The following is a 22,266-nucleotide window of genomic DNA, read 5'->3' as shown; positions in this document are numbered from 1 at the left end:
TTCACAAAGTTATTTGGTTTTCAATAGCCCAGTGGATTGAATATCTTCTTCTAACATTCCCAGTGTTCTCAAGGAGTCGTGGATTAAGCAGACCAGCAGCAGCCTGGTAGCCTTTATTGGTTTATCAGTGTCCTTTTGAAAATGCAGTGTCTACTAGGATTGGTCACCCTGGGTCTGGAGATTGGTTTATATTGGTGGCTGGCATGTCACCAACTAAAACTTCTGAATTTTTTAATATAAATTGCTGTGAAATACTATATCCTGTAATTAAGTTACTGAGTTGTGCTTCTATTGTAGCTTTTTAGATTCTTATATATGGATGTAACATTCACCATTCTTTGGTATATAAGACTTCCTCCAAAGTGTTTCTTTAATCTTTTTTAAATGATTTTTTAATTACCTAAACAATTTTATTGTAAAAAGCATCAGAAATAGAAGAGACTGTTCTCTGTAACCTTATTCCCAAGATACACTCTTTTAGTGTGTATTACTTTAGACTTGTTCCTAAACATGAGGATTTGTTGTTATTTAATGACTATTAAACATACAAGTGTTTAGCAACTTCATGTAACAACGCTTTTTTCATGTAACAACGCATCTTGGATATTTTAGAGTTGTGCTTACAAGTGAATTAACGAAGTTCCTTGGGGGTACTGTATTTATGAAACACAACACAGAGGTGATTCAATACTTGAATGACTACATTGAGGTAATTCCTTTGTAACTACAGATTACCATTTCAGCCAATAATGGGACAATTTTTCTAAATTTCTGTATAGGTCTTGGATGGCATGTGATTCATTTACATTGCTAATCACATCTAACATTATTCTGATTATATCCACTATTAATTTCAATAATTTGGTCTCAATTATTATGCTTTTGTTAGTGATTTAAAAAGTCAATATAATTTCATTTTATACCAGTCTTAATTTAAACTTTGTAATCCATATTGAAAACATATTCACATAATCTTAGTTGATGAGCCAAGGCAGTTTAAATTCTCTTTCTGGTTTAATATGTAAATTGGCCATCACTGAAAAATTAAGCTATGAGTGTACACTGTATATATACTGGACTAATAGTCTACTGGCTTCATTAAAGGCTTTATTTTCACATTTCTTTCAGTTCAATGTAATTTTTATTAAGACTTAATTTTTTAGAACAGTTTATATTTACAGAAAGAGACAATAGTACAGTTCCCATATATCCATCTCCCAGTTTCTTCTGTATTAGCATCTTATATTAATATGGTACAATTATTACAGTTATTAAATATTGATACTATTAACTAAAGTCTATAGTTTCTCCATATTTCCTTAGTTTTTACCTGATGTCTGTTTTCTTTTCCAGGATCCTATTCACGATCCACATTACATTTAATTGTCATATCCCCTTAGACTGACCTTTCTTGTTTGATGACCTTGACAGTTCAGAGGAATAATACTGTAATTTGTCTGATTTTTTTCTTAAGATTAGACTAAGGTTATGAGGTTTGGGGAAGAACAGTTCAAAGTAATTTTCCCAAAAGGAATTAGATACCTACATATTAAAAACACAACTAGATCTTACCAAACTAATGCCATGGACACAAGACAATTAGTAATGTCCTTATTCTGGATGAACAGATAAAAGAATGAGAAAAGGATGATTTAAAAAAAAAAATTGGCCTTAAAAAAAAAACTAAGAGGTAGATAACATTATAAAGATAGTAAATAACAGTCATTCTAATTCAACCTTCCCAATTAAGCAGATTCTTAAAAAAATTTATATTATGCATACAAGAGCTAGGGTGTAGGCCAAAGGTGCGGAGTTGGCGGGGGGTGGGTTACAGGGGATGAGAGGATTCACCAGAGACAAAGTGGGGAGCAGAACAGGCAGATATACTAAAATACACTGCTGAAGGGAGCAGTGGGTGAGACAGAAGAGGTCTACTGCGCCATGTGGGTTAGCCCCCTGGCCAGGGATCGAACTCGTGCTGCAGTGGCTGGCAACAGCGTAATAGTGCTAAGACCTAACTCCTTGCACCACAAGGGAGTTACCCTCAATTAAGCAGGTTCTTATGAATTAAAATTGTAGACATAAAGTTAGGCAAAAAAACTCACTCATTTGTTTTCAAAGCATACCATCATGTTTCATCTACCAAAAAAACAAGTTGTGCAGGATTTTCCTAACTATGGGTCAAAAATAGCCTGTCTTAAAGCCTCAGAGAATTTATAGAAGACAATCACAATTCTCTCCTGAGTTGTGGTTCTCAAACTTTAGAGTGTATCAAAATCACCTGAAGGGCTTGTTCAGATAGATTTTTGGACAACGTCCCCAGCAGTTTCTGATTCATTCACTGAGTGGGGGATCCAGTCTGAGAAGGTCCATATCTGACAAGTTCCCAGGTGATGCTGAGGTTGCTAGTCTGAGAACCACACTATGAAAACCACTGTTTTAGAGTCAAGAAGGAATCTATGTTTACTAAGTGCTTGTGAGAGTAAGTTGTTTTATATATTAACTACCTTGTTTAGCTATAGAATCTTGGCAAGCAAGTATGATTCTCCCCTTTTCTTTTTTTTAAAGATTTATTTATGCACACAAGAACTGGGGTACAGGCCAGAGATGGGGGGTTGGTGTGAGGATTCACCAGAGACAGACCAGGGAACAGAACAGACTGACTGAAACACACCACTGAGGGGAGCAGCAGGCGAGCCAGGAGAGGTCTGCCGCACCATGTAGGCAGCTCCCCGGCCAGGGATCGAACTCCTGCGGACAGCCTCATAGGTTGCATCTTAACCCCTTGCACCACCAGGGAAGCCCTCCCCTTTTCTTTTAAATGGGCAATAACATGGGTTCAGAGAGACTTAGGAGATATGGGATTAGGTGGAAAAACTACAATTCAGATCACCTTCAATTCTAACACCTATTTTAAAAAAATGTAACATAATGCTTCTTGTTGTTAAAGAAGTGAAACTGGTATGCTAATTTGAAAAGGAGTATCATACCAAAATGTGTACAGTGATTATTTCAGGATAATAGGTTGTTAACTAAAGGACAGAGACTCTTACTGAAAACTAGGCAAAGGCTCTAGGTCATGGAGAAGATTCAATTATCTCTGAACTTCTAAAATATTAAGGGTAAAGTGAATTTACTATGTAATTAACAAAACAAAGAACATGTGCTTAATATAGTGTTGAATATGCCTTAATTACTATTATTTATTATTCCTTACAGAAAAACACAAATTTAAATAAAAATTCTTAAAGGAATAATCTCATTTACATTTACTATAAAACATTATACTTTTTAACTGCCAGTGTACGCTACATAACTAATCAACCATTACTTACTCAAGTTTTGAAGTAATACAGCATGATGGTCTTCAACAAAATGGTCTGACAATTTCTAGAACATGTATCTCCTTTGATAAAGCAAATCAAAAACAATGACATATAAATGAAATAAGCCATGTAGATTTTAAGTGGTACATTCACAGTAAATTAGTCACCAAAAAAGAAGTTTCCAATAATATAACTCTGTCACTTTGTTATACTATATAAGAAGACACTGAGACACAAAATTATTTGGATTGCAGATTAAAAGTTAATGAGGTCTAAACTTCAGAATAGCCCATTCAACTCTGCATCTCTATCAAAACAAGTTTTTTATATAAGAAAGACTCTTTTAAATATCTTTATACAAATTTCCACTTAATACTGCTAATCAAACCTATAGTTATATTTATTTAAATAAGACTTAAATAAACTGCCCAAAATGCTGATTTCATATCACAAAACATCAGTATTTTAAATCACACTTCTGGGTAGTATACTGAATACATTGGTTCCTTAAACATTAACAAGCATATTTTTAAGAATATATTTCCATCGATAGGTCAGGTAAAGCTTTATTAAATGGTAAACACTTTTAACAGTGCAGAAATACAAGTTTCAAAAAAAATACATTCAGAAGATCTGCTGTTCAAATAATATTTTTTCAAAACCAGGTGGAGGAGTATGATAAAATTCACTGAACTGGCAATCCAAAATTGCACTGTCATCAACTGGGGAAAGAAACAGAAAGAAAGCAAATCAGGAGCAAATACCTTAATGTGAATGAATACATACTTATAAAATAAACTATTTCCATTAATATCATAATATCAATAGGTAAGAAGAATAAATGTCAAGTCTACAAAACATAATCTTAGTGAGTAAAAACAGTCACAAAAATAAACAAAATCTGTCAAATACTGAAAGGAGCTAGATCAAAAAATTATTAATAATTATTTTTAGATGGTATGGCTATGGGTAATTTAAATTTTCCTCTCATTTGCTCCCCTGTATTGTTTCAATTTTATATAATTAGGATGTATTACTTTGTAAAAAAAACATTTTACTTTGAAAAAAATTAGATTATCTTCCAAAGTTTCAAAAATAATCAAGTCCCATACAACTAGCCTTCCCTAGTGGTAACATACTACTAGGGACCATATAAAATTATGGGACCATATAAAAGTCAGAAAAGTGACATTGACACAATAGTATAAACTGCAAACCTTATTCAACTTCCACAGGTTTTTAGCAGCATTTATCCATGAGAAATGAACACATATTCATGCAAAGACTTGTACATGAATGTTCATAGTAGCTTTATTTGTAATGGCCTAAAAATGGAAACAGTCTAAATATCCATTAACAAGTACAGGGGAAAAACAAACTGATATATTTACACAATGGCCTATATTACTTTGCAATAAAAATTAATTATTGATAAATGCTACAACATGGATGAATCATAAAATAATTGTTAAATGACTAGAAACCAGACCAAAAAAGGGCACAAATCTGAAGATATATAATATTATAAAAATGCAAAACAATCTACACTGATAACAAGCAGATTAGTGGTTGTCTGACTGAGGCTGAAGTGGAAAGAGGGTGCAGTGTGAGCAGAAGGATTACAAAGGAGCAGGAGAAAACTTTTAGGTGTGATGAATATGTTCATTATCTTGACTGTGGTAATGACAAGAATTTATAGTATTTGATAAACTGCAAATATGTTTAATGTACAATACTAAATATTTTCTATTCCATAACAAATGCAGTGAAAAGTCAAGTACTGGGTTTGAAATTCATGAAGTCACAAAGTGATTTTAACAAAGATGGCTTCAGTGAAGTGGGGGTAAGGGCAGTCAGATTAAGTTACGGAACAAATGAATGATACAAAAAAGACAGTGGTGTAGGCTATTCTGTAAAAAAAAAAAAGTCATATTGATAAGGGTAATAAACACAGGTCTAGTAAGGAGTACAAGTTTAAGGGAGAGTTTTTTGGGATGAGAATGACTCAGAATTTTATAAGCATTAAAGAGAGGTTGTGGGGCCTCCCCGGTGGCGCAGCGGTTGAGCGCTCGGTTGCGAAGCTTCCCGCAGCCTCTGCGGCGCCGGTTCGATCCCCGGCTGATCCCCGGCCACCGGAGGAGGGTCCCACATGGCGCGCAGACCTCTCCTGCCGCCCGCTGCTCCCCTCAGCAGTGTACTTCGGTCCTTCTGCCTGCTCTGCTCCCTGCTCTGGCTCTGGTGAATTCTCTCACCCTCCCGTGCTTCTGACTGTGCCCAGTGCATGTATAAACAAAACAAACAAACAAACCAGCAAACAAATAAATAAAGCATGCCTCTATTAAAAAAAAAAATAAATAAATAAAGAGAGGTTGTGACAAGATATATAAATAAAATAACTCACAAAGTGAAGTCCTGGAGCTGGGGGGCAGGGGGGCGGTGAATTCTAGACTACAGACTGTTACCACTCACTGCCTATGAGACTGGATGGAAAGGCAGCAAGACTGGAATTGGTCAGAAAAGTTTAAGAAGGGCAAGGGAAGGAAGCTGGAGTTCACTGTTGATAACCTGTTTCTTTATAACGTAGAAGGTAGGATAAATAGAGAGGTCGAGAAGCCCAATGAAAATTTGAAATGTTAAGAGATGTAAAAGATTACCAAAAACAAAAAACAAAAAACCCAAAACCTGAGAGCTTAGAGTATGCTGGAAGTCATAGCTTTGTAATGACATGTTTCTTTAGTGTCATACATTTTTTTCTCTTCATAGGTTGAGTCTAACTCAGAAAAAGTGAATGAGATTGATCTATGACTAGGAATGAAATGGAGAGTAAGGGAAACAAAAGTTACTGGGAATAAGTCTCATTTTTATCTTTGATAGTATCAGGGTATTAACATATTTGTTTTAATGAGACTGATTTGTAAATTTATGAGACATACTTTACTATTTGTAATTATAACTTTACAACACTAAAAATAATACTAACTCAAATAATTTAGAGTAACTTCATTTGCGATACTTTTTTGAATAACTCATTCTACTGATATTATTTTATTTCTCATGCTAAACTATTTCAAATATTAAGATACATTTCTGTCTAGTTAATTAAAGAATGCTTTCAGGCTTACCCAATATGGCAAGAACACAAACCTAAATTAAGTTTGAGCATACACTAATATGTGCAAATGACTGAAAAGTAATTTTTAGGATGAATGAAAACCTTAACTAAAAAGTAAAGTACAGACTTTGGTTTTTATTATACCATCATATTAATGCACATATTTACCAAATACCTGTATTTGTTATTGTATACTTTTCTGACACCCCAAATAACCACTAATACTGCTACTTTTCCAGCAAATTAGTACAAAAAGCTAAAAATTCATTATTATGGTTAAAATCTAAGGACTTACATAATTAAGAATTAGAAGTCTGCTAAAACAATTTAGCTCTGCTAAAACAATAGGCAGAGAAATCATAACTGCTGATTTAAAGTTAATAACAAAATGTTTATGAATAAAGTAATATAATATATGGCATTTCTTTACGATTACATTTCTTGGTCACCTAATTCTCCCTGATGACTAACAGAAAGAACACTGTAAATTCAATAAAGTTTTTTGACAAAAAAGGAAATTTTTTTTGACAAAAAAGGAAATTTTTTTCAGTAAAAAATTTTTGACAAAAAAGGAAATAAGGTCATTTCATATTTAAGCATAACCATTGCATTTAGCATGCTTTTTAAAATATGGGGAATAAAACCTTCCTTAGTCCTGCAAAATCTTATTGAGTATATTACAACTTGTTCAGTCTTTTGAAAGACAGTTATAAAGTTAATAAAAAAGCCAAGGAAAAGTGAACATATCTAATAATATTTAAAAATACTTCAGCTTACCATAAACAACCGGATACACTGTACCTCGTATACCTGATGCTGGACAATGCATGTTTTTTCCATTCAAATACACATTTAATTCTACATGGTCATATGTAATACCCTAGAAAGAAAATATTGAAAAGGGTAAAAATGTAAATGTTACATAAAAACATGAACAGTCAGAGAGCACTGAAAGCATGAAAGCATGAAAACACAAAAAACTAACCAAAAGATCACGATAGCTTTCAGTAAGGGTTTTCAATTTTGTAGAGTTCTATTTGAATTGCGCTAAAAGAAATTCGTGGCAATTGCACAGGGGGAAAAGTCAGACAAAATCCCAAGAGTCCACAACAGAGGTAAAACAAATGACAATAGTTAAATCCTAATATAATATTCCTAATCTGGATCTCATATTTTGAAAATTAAGATGATATAACTACTGTATACTGTGAATAGAGAAACTTTTTAAATTCATACAGAAAATACTGTTCTCTATAAAAGTTGATGTTGAGGGGGAAAACAATGAGGTTTTTTAAGATGTGAAGTAGAGTCCACATACAACTTATTTCCAAAAAAGAAAATACACATTTCTTTATCTCTTTATTTTGGTTTTAAATATGTCCAGTGTATTACCAAGGTAAAGTTTATATTTACAACAGAATATAACAGGCAATTAATATCAAGTTGAAAAACAGAAAACAGGGCCTCCCCGGTGGCGCAGCGGTTGAGCGCTGGGTTGCGAAGCTGCCCGCAGCCCCTGCAGCGCTGGGTGGATCCCTGGCTGCTCCCCGGCCACAGGAGGAGGGTCCCACAAGGTGCGCAGACCTCTCCTGCCGCCCGCTGCGCCCCACAGCAGTGTACTTCGGTCCTTCTGCCTGCTCTGCTCCCGCTCTGGCTCTGGTGAATTTTCTCACCCTCCCGCTTCTGACTGTACCCAGTGCTTGTATAAATAAATAAATAAATCTTTAAAAAAGAAAAAGGAAAACAGAAAACAACAGCTTAAAAGATGTTTTTAAAAGACAATGGGAGGGCCTCCCGGGTGGCACAGCGGTTGAGCGCTGGGTTGCCCGCAGCCTCTACAGCGCAGGTTTGATCCCTGGCTGCTCCCCAGCCACAGGAGGAGGGTCCCACATGGCGCGCAGACCTCCCCTGCCGCCCGCTGCTCCCCTCAGCAGTGTACTCCAGTCCTTCTGCCTGCTCTGCTCCCCGCTCTGGCTAGGTGAATTCTCTCACCCTCCCGTGCTTCTGACTGTACCCAGTGCTTGTATAAATCAATAAATAAATCTTAAAAAAAAAAAAAAGACAATGGAAAAAATGTATTACTTTGTACGTTATTAATGGTACAAAAATCACATTAATAAGTTACTCTTATTAAAATGCTAGAAAACATGACAGTTTTTGTTATGTATCAACAACTATCTTAGACATTTCATATTAACTCACTTAATCCTCAAAACAAGATAGGCATTATTATCATCCCCATTTCACAGATGAGGAGGTAGTTAAAGCGTAAGAGATTAAGTAATTTACCAAAGGATGCACAATTAAGTGGCAGAACTGAGATTTAAATGCATGCAATATGGTTTCAAAATGCTCTTAACTGCCAGGCCATATTACTTCTCTTAAAATTTATAAAATAGTTACTACCTTATGACAAAAAGAGAGAACAGTGGAGATCTTTCAACGGAGAAATCATCACAGATCAGGAAGTAACAACTACAAAGATTTTTGACTATGGATAAATTATATTAACCTAAAACATTTTTGGAGGTTGAAATTGATGTTCTAGATAATCTAGTTTTAACTTCTCCATTTTCCAGTTAAGAAAACAAAGGCTCAAAATAAATCTGTGTTAATTGCTTCAAAGATTCCCCTCAAATCTTAGCAAAGCCAGAATTAGATGAAACAATGATTTATTAATACCTAAGGAATGCTGAGAAAGATAAAGAGGTGATTTTTATTTTCCTTTCAGTTCATGTATCCTGCAGTTAGAGTAGGCTGCAATTCAGGCACCCTTCACCACCTGTTGGCAGCACACTCTATTGCAAGTATGTTTTAAACCCAAGCTCCAGCATAGCAGTAAAATCCCACCAGCAAAGAAAGTGAGCAAAGTTGTGAGAACCAACACCCTATCAGCAAGAGTTTAGTTCAAGTGTCTTGTAACAATTTTTTCTTTAAAAAAGTTTTTTTCCCCATCAAAGTTTTAATTTTCCATTTGTGTACACAAATACACAAGTTTGGGGATACAACTTCACACCTCAACATGCACGCACGCTTCCCTTGTCTTCCACCAAAATTCCTGTGCCCATACCCTATCACCTTACTCCCTTTATAGGCCCTCCTCTCCACCTCCCTGCTAGTAGCCACCATAGTTTTCAGAAACTGTTGTTTTTGTCTGTTTGTTTTCTTTAGTTATTTATATTCCCGAATGAGAAAAATCAGCCAGAAATTGCCTTTTACTTTCTGACTTATTTCACTTAGTATAATCACTTCAAGGTCCATCCATATTTTTTCAAAAGTCACTTTTTTTTAACAGCTGAGTAGTATTCCACTGGGTATATATGTACATCACAACTTCCCTGACCAGTGTTTTGTTGATGGGCATTAAGGTGGACAATCTTTCCTTTCATATGATCTAGCAACTAGATTTGATTCTGCCATAATGGTAACAAAAATTCTAAGTGTTTTATTCATTTATCAATAATTGTTTGAAGGTTTAGTGAACAGATTCTGAAATAAAACAGTCTGTATTATAATCCTGGGATTACCCCGTACAAGAAGTTACTTTCTCCTAATCTGTAATATGGTGATAATACCACCACCTGTTTCATAGAGTCACTAAGAGGGTTAAACAAGTTAGTCCCTACCAGGCACTTTAACCAGTACATGGTCCATAGTGTTTGCTGCTGCTATTGCTAGTGTTATTACTATTATATTGAATGTTTACAATCTATAAAAGTAAACGGAAAATACAATTTCAGAATCCAATTTATACTTCTCAAATTATACGTAAAAGGAAAAACTAAGCATAACCTGTTTCACGTATACATTCCTAACACTACAGTAGGTCCTACTGATACTGTATCATTATTATATGAATACAATGGTTGGTTGGATGTTTAAAGCTTATTTTTCTTGATTTCTCCTCAGGGAATCGTATAGGGTTGAATTCTACACATGAGACTGTTTTACCTCTTATAATTCATTCTACTTTTCCTAAGCTGCTTTGAGCAATTTGGTAAAATTTGTTTTCATGTGTTTCAACTAGGAAGATAAATATGGCTATGTAACTCTCTTGATTCTAAATATATTCATGTAAGTCCTCCTTTTATCAGAATGGTGATAAAAACTCAAAGTCTAATTCAATAATGCTGGCAGACTAAAAATGACATTCTTAAATCTGTCACTTTGTGGTATTAGTCACTTCAATGAATGAATTAGGAAGGCAAGAATAACACATAGCAGAAGTTCAGTATACTAACAATGAAAGACACTTGTTACTGAGCATTCTTTCTTATGTTTGAATTTTATCTGCTAGTGTGAACAGGTAGACAGCATCAACTTAATTTCAAGATTCTTTTTCAAGAAATGACAAATCAATTAAGTGTGTTCTATATCATGGACATCTGGCAAAGAGCTGCAAATATAGAACCAACTATTCAGAACAAAGATCAAGGAAAAGTAAATTTTAAAAATGGCTTACAAATTTTGTTCTTTTGTGACTGCCTTTTTTTAGTCAATTTTTTGGGGAAATCACTTTAAACAATTTATCTATTAAAAAAATAACTGGTGTGGGCCTCCCCTGGTGGTGCAGCGGTTGAGTGCTGGGCTGCGAAGCTGCCTGCAGCCTCTGCAGCGCCGGTTCGATCCCCGGCCGCTGGCAAGGGTCCCACATGGCGCGACAGACTTCTCCTGCCGCGCCCACTGCTCCCCTCAGCAGTGTATTTCAGTCAGTCTGCCTGTTCTGTTTCCTACTCTGGCTCTGGTGAATTCTCTCACCCTCCCGTGCTTCTGACTGTACCCAGTGCTTGTATAAATAAATAAATACTAAAAAAAAACAAAACTGGTATTCAAATTTTTTAAATTGTGGAAAAGAGAAAGATCATATACTAATTAAAACCTTAATTTCCACATCTTTCTTCATTCTCTCCAAAATACTGTACCTTTCTTTACTTCAGCCAGTATTTACCTTGTTTGTGTTACCTTATTATTAGAAATTCTCTTTCATTATTTAGATTCCTTTCAACTTGTACTAGAGCCAGGAAGCCATGGTTCTGTTTATAAGGGCAACTTTGCTAAAGGAATCTGTTCTCAGTCAATAGCTAATAGACTGAACTCAGTATATAAAGTTCCTGAATAGCACTGTGAGAGGAAGTACCTAGAAAGAACAGAAAGGGATCTTTGAATTACATTTTCAGTAGGGCTGCTTTGATAAAGACTTGAATATATCTAGTTGAAAATAAAAATAGAAGTCTTAATAATATGTAACTCTATTCCCTGTTTTCCAAAAAATCTTTTCTACATCAAACTTAAGATTAAGTTGAATGAAGAACAACATTCCTGGTAAGATGCCAAAATTCTTTAACAGAAGTTCATAACAAATTAATAAATATAAAAAATTTTCTCTAGAAGATCTCCAGTTGTAAAAGTAACCAATATTTTCTAACATAAGGATCGGTCACCTTTTAAAATTATGAGTCAAGATTTCTCTGAAGCGTGAAAAGTAAGACATGTTAATCAACTACCAATCTTAATTCTTCTGAATGGAATTAAGAGGTCACACTTATTTCTTGGTCAGCAGCAGCTCTATAAAGGAAAAGGCAGTGGGGCCTCCCCATGGGTTAAAATCTCAGCGCTATCAAGCTATCACCAGCCACTGCAGCTCAAGTTCCACCCCTAGCCAGGGAGATAACCCACATGGCGCAGCAGACCTTTCCTGCCTCACTTGCTGCTCCCCTCAGCAGTGTATTTCAGTAGATCTGCCTGTTCTACTCCCCATTCTGTCTCTGGTGAGTATTCTCCCCCTCTATACCTCTGGTTATACACCAGTTCTTGTATGCATAAATAGGGGGCTTCCCTGGTGGCGCAGTGGTTGAACACCGTGCTGTGAAGCTGTCCGCAGCCTCTGCAGCTCGGGTTCAATTCCCAGCAGGCCAGGGAGAAACTCGTGCGGTGTGGCAGACCTCTCCTGCCTCACCCGCTGCTGCTTCCCTCAGCAGTGTCTTCAGTCTGTCTGCCTGGTCTGCTCCCTGCTCTGTCTCTGGTGAACTCTCTCACCCTCCCGTGCCTCTGACTGTATCCCAGTTCTTGTATAAATAAATAAATCTTAAAAAAAAAAAAAAGTAAATAAATAAGTCGTGGGCCTCCCTGGTGGTGCAAGGGGTTAAACACAGCATTATGAAGCTATCCGCAGCCTCTGAAGCATGAGTTCGATCCCCGGCCAGCCAGGGAGCTACCCACATGGCATAGCAGATCACTCCTGTCTCACCTGCTGCTCCCCTCAGCAGTGTATTTCAGTAGATCTGCCTGTTCTGTTCCCCAGTATCCCTGGTGAATCCTCTCACTACGCCCCCCTCCACTCCCCCAAACACACACACACAACCCTCTGGCCTGTACTCCAGTTCGTTCATGTATAAATAAGTAAATCTTTAAAATAAATAAATAAATGAATAAGTCTTTAAAAAAATAAAGGAAAAGGCAGTTAGGTAAGGCAGCAATATAAACACCAAGTGCTGTCTTCGGAAAATATTTGTACCACCTCATTAGATTCAATCCCAGTTCTCTGGAGTTCAAACCACCAACTCCCAGTAAAATCCTATATACTAAAAGTATTTTAAGTTTAGTAACTTACAGTGGAAAACAACTGCACTAGGAAACTTACCACCACATCTCCCTCCTGTGGAAGGCTATTTGCTGGCAGTCTGTTTTTCTCCTCGTTGTTGTGGTACAGGGCTCCATCATTTCTCATCACAAGACTGTGCACATCTCGGCCAAGAGGAATCTGATTCAAGTTAACTTTCTGAGTTGCAACACCAATACCCCAGATTCCTAAAAATACAGTATTTTAAATGCCCTTAAAATTTGTAGAATATAAATGAGTTATTTTAAAAGACTATAAATTGTTTTTGAAAGTAGCATTTTATCACTATTTTTTGCTAATCTTAAAAAACAATCTTCTTGGGCCTCCCGGGTGGCGCAGTGGTTGAGCGCTGGGTTGCGAAGCTGCCCGCAGCCTCTGCAGCGCCGGTTTGATCCCCGGCTGCTCCCCGGCCACCGGAGGAGGGTCCCACATGGCGCGCAGACCTCTCCTGCCGCCCGCTGCTCCCCTCAGCAGTGTACTTCGGTCCTTCTGCCTGCTCTGCTCCCTGCTCTGGCTCTGGTGAATTCTCTCACCCTCCCGCGCTTCTGACTGTACCCAGTGCATGTATAAACAAAACAAACAAACAAATAATAAATAAATAAAACATGCCTCTATTAAAAAAAAAAAATCTTCTTTTAAAAATAGTTTACAAACTATACTATGATCTCCGTAGATATAGTACAGCCTAAGAGATAAGAGAGTAGACCCTAGGTTTAAATCTTGATTTAGCTATGTTACCTTGGGCGAGTTACTTAACCTCTCTCTGTTTCTTCTCTTTTGAACTATGGAATTGAATAGTACTCACCTCACAAGGTTATTAAAAGATACAGTAAGATAATCCAAGTAAAGCACTTAGAACAGTACAATTTTTTTTTTAAAGATTTATTTATTTGTTTGTTTGTTTATACAAGCACTGGGCACAGTCAGAAGCACGGGAGGGTGAGAGAATTCACCAGAGCCAGAGCGGGGAGCAGAGCATGCAGAAGGACCCAAGTACACTACTGAGGGGAGCAGCGGGCGGCAGGAGAGGTCTGCGCGCCATGTGGGACCCTCCTCCAGTGGCTGGGGAGCAGCCGGGGATCAAACCGGCGCTGAAGAGGCTGCGGGCAGCTTCGCAACCCAGCGCTCAACCGCTGTGCCACCAGGGAGGCCCCTACAATTTTTTTTTAAATGAGTAAAGCGCAGTATTAAACGTAAGCATTTACAAAAGTAAAAGTGCTAGGTATCATCATCATCATCATTAGTCCCTAAAAAACATTTTTGAGAGTTACACATTAAATTTAAATAGCCTGGAGTTCTACCTCAAGTACTACCTTTGAGAAATGGGAAATTACTGTCTTTAGTTTTTGCACTTATAATGTGACAAATAATGTATGTCTTCATCAATATAATGGAAAGGAGAAAATTAATAATATAATGTGTAGTCATCTTCTTATCCTATACTTTTAAGTCAGTAAATCTAAAATCTTTTAGTCTAAACTGACTTTTAGAGCAAGCAGCTCTCCTTTTAACCATCTAAACAGAATACTTAGTGCTCTGATTTTGTCTTAAACTGTTTCCTTCTCAGTTATAATAAAAAGTTAGGAGAAATTTTATATATGGAAGGTTTGAAGACATTGTTGTCAATCAACTAATTTTTCTGGATTGGGTGAGATTATCAAATAATTACATGTCTAGGTTTCACTATCTTGGCCTCTGAAACAATATGACTATACTTTATCCTCTAAAGTGGACATTTTTTGCAGACTATTTTTATTTATTTTAAACATTTTTATTTTCTTTCACTGTTGTGTATTTTTGTACAATATCTGATTTCTCTCCTCAAGTATAGTCCCCCTAAATCTCCCACCACAGTGATAATTTAAATGAAAACATTTATAAAGTGCTTAGATAACTTCATGGCAGAACAATATATGGATCAAGAAATTTACAGTACAGGGCAAACCACAAGGTTTAGTTTCCTAATCAAACCCAAATCTCTGTCCAAAATTGGGGCCACAAAAAAAACGAAGCTAAGAAATTCAAGAGATAAAGTTCAATCACAGTATTGTTCCCCAATTTTTCAAATATTAACCTATTTAGGTTATGCTGGGATTTTGTTTCCTATGCTCCTCATTTGAAAGTCTTTTATTAAATTCTCTCTCTCTCTCTTTCTCTCCTCCTTTTTGTAATAAAGTGGGATATTTTAAGAGTGACAGAAGGTGATAATACTAATTTCATGGGACAATTGAGACAGGGTTAAAGAGTTTCCTTACTCCTAGAGAACTGTGCATGCTTTGATACACTTTGGCACAACTGCCTCAAGCTTTTAGTGAGGAATCAATACTACAAACTCCAACCATGCATTTATTCTAGGGACATCATTAAGGATATCTTCCTTTACAGAAAATCCACATAGAAATTTATATGGGATTTAAGGCTGAGGAAAATATGTGCTTCACTTAAGTTATACTTGAGAAGATTACAGTAACCTGAGACACTCTACAGCCAGTGAGCTAACTTAAAAAAGAATGGAATGGGGGATAGATCCTTATTTCCTCATAAACTTAAGAAAATAAGTATCTAAAGCTAATTTGGAAACAAGCCCCAGAGTGGTTTTATTTCAAGCTAGTTGAATGAGAGTAGGATATATTTACTCACTCCTGTTTTCTTATTTTGTATCTATTTTACTAATGTAGTATTTTTTTTGTTTTAATAGAGGCATGTTTTATTTATTTATTTATTTGTTTGTTTGTTTTGTTTATACATGCACTGGGTACAGTCAGAAGCGAGGGAGGGTGAGAGAATTCACCAGAGCCAGAGCGGGGAGTAGAGCAGGCAGAAGGACCGAAGTACACTGCTGAGGGGAGCAGCGGGCAGCAGGAGAGGTCTGCGCGCCATGTGGGACCCTCCTCCGGTGGCTGGGGAGCAGCCGGGGATCGATCCGGCGTCATAGAGGCCGCGGGCAGCTTCGCAACCCAGCGCTCAACCGCTGCGCCACCGGGGAGGCCCTATTTTACTAATGTAGTATTACATTATAAATTTTCCTTACAATGAAGCTAAAAAAAGCTATTTCCCCATATAGAATATGGCCAGTCAACTAATTATTTACTGTAATATTCAGAAATGCTGTACAATTCTAGAAACTCCATAAATTTTTTTAAAGATTTATTTATTTATGCATACAAGAACTGGGGTACAGGCCAGAGGTGTGGGGGAGTGAGCGGATTCACCAGAGACAGAGTGGGGAACAGAACAGGCAGATTGACTGAAATACACTGCTGAGGGGAGCAGCAGGTGAGTCAGGAGATGTCTGCTGCACCATGTAGGTAGCTCCCTGGTCAGGGACTGAACTCCTGCTCCAGTGGCTGCAAATAGCTTCATAGGTTGCGTCTTAACCCCCTGAGCCGCCAGGGAGGACCTCCATAAATGTTTTTAAGAGAAGTATTCTAAATTTTCTGACTGCTTCAGAAGACACTGAATCGGGGCATCCTCATGAGTTAAAACTCAGAATCATAAAATCATAAGGTTAATTTTGTCCCAAGATAAAATACCAAAAGTCTAGACTTTATATGATTGACTAAATGAAATGGCGCATTTAGTACCCATTAATAATTATAGTAATAATAATGCTAGTGCCTTACACACATTATGCCATATGTTCTTTCTTTAAAACAACTTGCGTACATATATACCTCATGTGAAGGAGAAAGGATAGCTCCTGAAACTCTGCTTTATAGATGAGAAAACAACTTAACTATATTAACTAATTTAACCAGGCTCAAACAAGAGGGTAGGAGAAAAAAGGAGAAGTAGGTTAAGTCAGAGTTTGGTACTTTTCTCTACCTGCATTAATCTTTTTCATATATTGAAAATTATTCTTAATTTTAGAATTAGAACTTTTGATAGCAAAGTACCATTATACTAACCTGTAGATTGGATTTTGAATTCAAAGTAGCTTTTGTTTTGATGTAAAGGTGCACTCGCTAAACAACCTCCTGTTCCACATATTCTTCTTCCATTTTTCACAATGACAACATCAGTACCTAAACACAAAATGCAGACACTATTATAAAAAGATTTTTGTTTTCTTTCCAAAAATCAAGGTGAATTTCTGCTCCACTTTTAACTTTTAGGTCACAAAAAAATAGGGCTGCTATATATTCTTTGAAATACAGAACATTTATACTAAATATTAATTCATAGCTAGAAATCTTATTTAATTTAGTAGTTTCAAGTATACCATAATAACTCTAAATTATACTAAATATTCAAACACTTTTAAGGTAGAAATACTACTTTAATATCTAGCCAATAAATCAATTTGATGATTTCATAAATCTCTTAAATAAAAGACACTAAAAGTTTGGCAAATTGGTACAATTTTCAATTTAATCCAAATAATTAAGACAATCTATTAAAAACTGGTTTAATATTAGCATAACAGTCCATGACATATCTCTCAGAAACATCTTTGAGGACTCATCCCCAGAAGCAAAGAAAATCAAGAAAAAGATAAACAGCTGGGACTATATCAAACTAAAAAGCTTCTGTACAGCAAAAGAGACGGTAACCAAAACAAAGAGAAACCAAACAGATTGGGAAAATATATTTGCATTCCATACAAATATTAAAGGACTGATATCAAGGATTTACAAAGTGCTTACACAACAACAAAAACAAAGCAAATAACCCAGTCAAAAACTGGGCAGAAAAGCTAAAAAGACACTTCTCCAAAGAGGAAATGCAAATGGCCAACAGGCATATGAAAAAATATTCAAATCACTTATACTCAGGGAAATGCTAATGGAAACCACAATAAGATAGTACCTCACACCAGTGAGAATGGCACATATTTAAAAAATTGGCAACAACAAATGCTGGCGAGGATATGGAAAAACAGAACCTTCTTACACTGCTGGTAGGACCCTCAAATTTGTGGAGGAGGGCCTCCCCGGTGGCGCAGCGGTTGAGCGCTGGGTTGCAAAGCTGCCCGCGGCCTCTGCGGCGCCGGTTCGATCCCTGGCTGCTCCCCGGCCACCGGAGGAGGGTCCCACATGGCGCGCAGACCTCTCCTGCCGCCCGCTGCTCCCCTCAGCAGTGTACTTCGGTCCTTCTACCTGCTCTGTTCCCCGCTCTGGCTCTGGTGAATTCTCTCACCCTCCCTCGCTTCTGACTGTACCCAGTGCATGTATAAACAAAACAAACAAACAAACAAATAAATAAATAAAACATGCCTCTATTAAAAAAAAAAAATTTGTGAAGGACCTTCAAATTACTAAAAATGGATCTACCATGTAACACAATGATTCCACTTCTAGGAATGGACCCAAAGGACACAAAAGCATTAATTTGAAAGGAAACCTGCATTCCTATGTTTACTGCAGCACTATTTACAATGGCTAAGATATGGAAACAACCTAAATGCTCCAAAACAGATGAATGGATCAAGAAGATGTGGTATATATACACACAATGGAATACTACTCAACAATTAAAAAAAATAAACTCATGTCATTTGCAGCAACATGGATAGAGCTAGAAGAGATTATGCTTAGTGAAATAAGTCAGAAGGAAGAAGAAAAATATCGAATGATTTCATTATAGGAGGACTACAGGGAAACCAAACAAAAGGTCCAAAAAAAAAAAAAGGACAAAACTTGCAGGCAAACTATAAATCTGAGGCATAATGCAAGGGAGTGGCAGGTAGAGGGGTCAAAATAGGGAAGGGAAGAGCACAAGGGATTACTGTGACAGTTCATGGGTGATGTAGTAGTGAGAGATTTATAGGGATTACACCTGAAGGAAGAAATTAAATATTGTACAAAAAGGAACAACGATGTTAAGAAAATAAAAGGTTTAATCAAAAAACAAAACAGGGCCTCCCTAGTGGCGTATCGGTTGAGCACCGGGTTGCGAAGTTGCCCGCAGCCTCTGCAGCGCCGGTTCAATCCCTGGCTGCTCCCCGGCCACCAGAGGAGGGTCCCACATGGCACGCAGACCTCTCCTGCCGCCCGCTGCTCCCTTCAGCAGTGTACCTCGGTCCTTCTGCCTGCTCTGCTCTCCCCTCTGGCTCTGGTGAATTCTCTCACCCTCCCGCGCTTCTGACTATACCCAGTGCTTGTATGTATGTATGTATGTATGTATGTATGTATAAATAAATAAATAGATAGATAAATCTTTAAAAAAACAAAAACAACCAAAAACTGGTTTAAGAGATACAAAGTACTATGTTACTAAACTAGTTAAGTAAGATCTGAGAGAATATGGAATATGGAAAGGAACATATTATCTATCTTTTTTTTTTTTTAAAGATTTATTTATTTATTTATTTATTTATACAAGCACTGGGTACAGTCAGAGGTTCGGGAGGGTGAGAGAATTCACCAGAGCCAGAGCAGAGAGCAGAGCAGGCAGACCGACAAAGTACACTGCTGAGGGGAGCAGCGGGCGGCAGGAGAGGTCTGCGCGCCATGTGGGACCCTTGCCGGCAGCCAGGGATCGAACTGGTGCTACAGAGGCTGCGGGCAGCTTCACAACCCAATGCTCAACCACTGTGCCACCGGGGAGGCCCCATATTATCTATCTTCTTGAAGTAAATGCTTTATTTCTTGACAGAAAAATACTAATCTTAGGGTCTTTAAAGCTGTTTATAAGATAGCTACTGTCAATCACATTGCAAATATGTAAACAAGTTTTCAACATCATTAAGTGTACTTTATATTCATGGAAAACCTGAGCTCAAATAACATCTGATAGCTAAAAGTGAGAAAAACTCTGTCTCCTGATAATGTGGTTCCAAATAAAAGTCTTTCCCAAATCTCAGTTTAGGAAAGCATGTGTATATGAGGCCATGAAGAGACTTAACATAATTCTTATATGAAAAAAAAAAAAATTCCCATAATATTGAGGCATGAGACCCTCTCCTACCTCCACCCCAAGATCTGTGACAAGTATTACTGTAACAGGGTGGTCCCCAGGAAAGGGGGAGTTTCCAGGTTTCCTGCCCCACCCAAGGGAGGGTGGAGCTGAGCAGGAAAAGAAGAAGCTGCAGAGGATTTTGAGGAAGGAAGCAGAATGGAGCCAGAAGGAGACCTGGAGGAGAAGCATGGAGCCTAGAGATATGTGAAGAAACTGCGCTTGTCTTTTGGTCGTGGACTGGGTGACACAGATGTGGGTGAGACCCGTGGGGAGGTGACAATGGCAGCTTTTATCTTGATTTTGATTTTGCTCTTTTCCTTCCGGACTTGTCTGGTTGTTTCTGACCCTTTTCTGTGGGTCCCCACTGGAAGATGCTTTAGACTTGCGGCAGGCTTTGGGGCCTTGCTCTGGGCCAATCCCATTTGGATGGAGTTTTACCCACAAGGGGACGGGTAACTTTGGGTGCTTGATTTAGAAACTAGATTCTTTGCCTTTCCTGTATTGTTTCCTAGTTGTATTAAAGTTGCTTCCCATTAAAGTCTCATATGTTTTATGTTAATGTGGCGGATGGCAGAACCCTATGTAGAATAGGCAGGTTTGCGGGGTTTGGGCTGCCCCTCTCCCTGCCCTGTAACATTACTACTTCCCTGGTAATAAGTGTGTAAGTCAAGATCTGACTATTGGAATTATATGATGCTTCTCTAGAGCAGGGTAAATAAAGCCAGAGCATAGTAACAGCAGGTGTTAACAAGGAGGCAGTTTTTTTTAATTAACTTACTAAAGAATTTATAATTAAACAAAATTTTTAGGGACAAATACGTAAGAGAATTGCAAACATTCAGATGCTAAGACAATCCTACACTGATGGATTTTAGAGATACTCTTAAATAAGGTAAAAGTAAGGTCATATAAACTGATTACTAAAAATACATTAGCATCCATTTTTTTGTTCTAATCACAAATGCTAAACCCCCAATTCCTGGAAAGTATCTTTATAAATAATTTATATCTGATGACCCCATATATTCCCAGCAGGCTGGAGTTCATCCAGGGCCCAGCAACTCCTTGAGACCATGGAATACTTGACATCTAGCAGCTACTCAACCAATAACTGACAAAGGAATGAATGAAAGTACTCTGCTGATTCACTTTGTAGTGGAGATGTCTTGTATTTCCCAACAGACTACTATTACATTAGAACAGTCCCAAGGAAGCTGACCCAATCTCTGGCTGCAGGGCTATAGCTCTCACCTAGGCTAAGTCAGTGTGTTCCACATTTCCTGGCCACTGTGATTGAATGAAAAATGCTTATTAGACCTACATCACTATGATCAGACAGTACTGGGGCTTTTTGCACATACAGATGAAACACTAATTTTTTTTTCCATAGAAGAACTGGGGTGAAGGCCAGAGGTTGGGGTGGTATGAGAGGATTCACCAGAGACAGAGTGGGGAGCAGAACAGGCGGATCTACTGAAATATGCTGCTGAGGGGAGCAGCAGGCTAGACAGGAGAGGTCTGTTGCGCCATGTGGGTTAGCTCCCTGGCCAGGGATAGAATTGAGGCCATAGTAGTGATAGTGCTGAAAACTCATTCTTCATGGTACTGAATGAAGAAGCCTGCAACCCAGGGAGCTGCTGCAAGTTATCATCAAAGTTAGCCTTCAGGAATGAGCAGCAGAAGGCAACGAAAATAGAGAAAAGCAGCCCAGTTCTTTCAACATAAAGCAGAAACGCAAGAAACTCATGGCCTCCAGATGAAGCAAACTACAAAGGTGTACAATTTAAAATAAGAACAACCTAGTTACCCTTAAAGCTAGGAACATGTTCCTTTGAGAAACACAAGGATATTATCAATAGGACTCCGAGAAAAGAATGTAATTGGAGCATATTACCCATATAAAAATGAGACAATATAAAAACTGTTTGAACTCATTCTTTAAAAGTAGTCTTTGTGTATGACTGTTCTATAAACAAGTTATTATGGTTACAGAGTAGAATATGAACTGCAACTGTAACTATATATTGCCAAGCTGACAGAAGCTGAAGATGCAACTAAGGAGTGGTGAGAAGGTATGAGAAAGGTTGGGTGTAAAAAACTGATGAAACAAACAGGAGAGGATTAAAAAGTTAGACGTTGGAAGAATTAAAAAAAGTCATAACTATTAAATATTGGGAAGAGGGGAAAAAAAATCCTTCTTGGCAGCATGAGGTGTTTCCTGAAGCCACTGCTGCCTTTGAATTTTTTTTCCAGTTACACATACCAATTAATTTTATTTGTTTAAACACTTCTGAATTGTAGGTTTTACT

The 22,266-nt window shown here is 37.4% G+C and overlaps 1 protein-coding gene across 5 annotated transcripts in view; it reads right to left on the bottom strand.

The window, feature by feature from the left end:
* Nucleotides 1-1,039: 1,039 nt before the first annotated feature.
* Nucleotides 1,040-22,266, bottom strand: part of SPRYD7 (SPRY domain containing 7) — a 132,408-nt gene continuing 111,181 nt past the window's right edge. For 3 of the 5 annotated variants that reach the window (XM_054701477.1, XM_037527275.2, XM_037527276.2), the window contains 4 exons: nt 16,966-17,082; nt 13,079-13,245; nt 7,216-7,318; nt 1,040-4,048 (listed from right to left, as the gene is read on the bottom strand). In XM_054701477.1, coding sequence (XP_054557452.1) covers nt 3,951-4,048; nt 7,216-7,318; nt 13,079-13,245; nt 16,966-17,082 — 485 coding nt within the window. In that variant the 3' untranslated portion in view covers nt 1,040-3,950. Of the gene's footprint in view, nt 4,049-4,543; nt 4,652-7,215; nt 7,319-13,078; nt 13,246-16,965; nt 17,083-22,266 lie in introns of those variants that run through there. The other 2 variants (XM_037527273.2, XM_037527274.2) reach the window with 2 other exon arrangements.

The sequence above is a fragment of the Talpa occidentalis genome, unplaced genomic scaffold (assembly GCF_014898055.3).
Source record: "Talpa occidentalis isolate TD23 unplaced genomic scaffold, MPIMG_talOcc4v2.1 talOcc4.5, whole genome shotgun sequence".
Taxonomy (NCBI): domain Eukaryota; kingdom Metazoa; phylum Chordata; class Mammalia; order Eulipotyphla; family Talpidae; genus Talpa; species Talpa occidentalis.
Note: the sequence above shows the minus strand (reverse complement) of the source record. Positions and strands in the feature narration are given on the sequence as shown.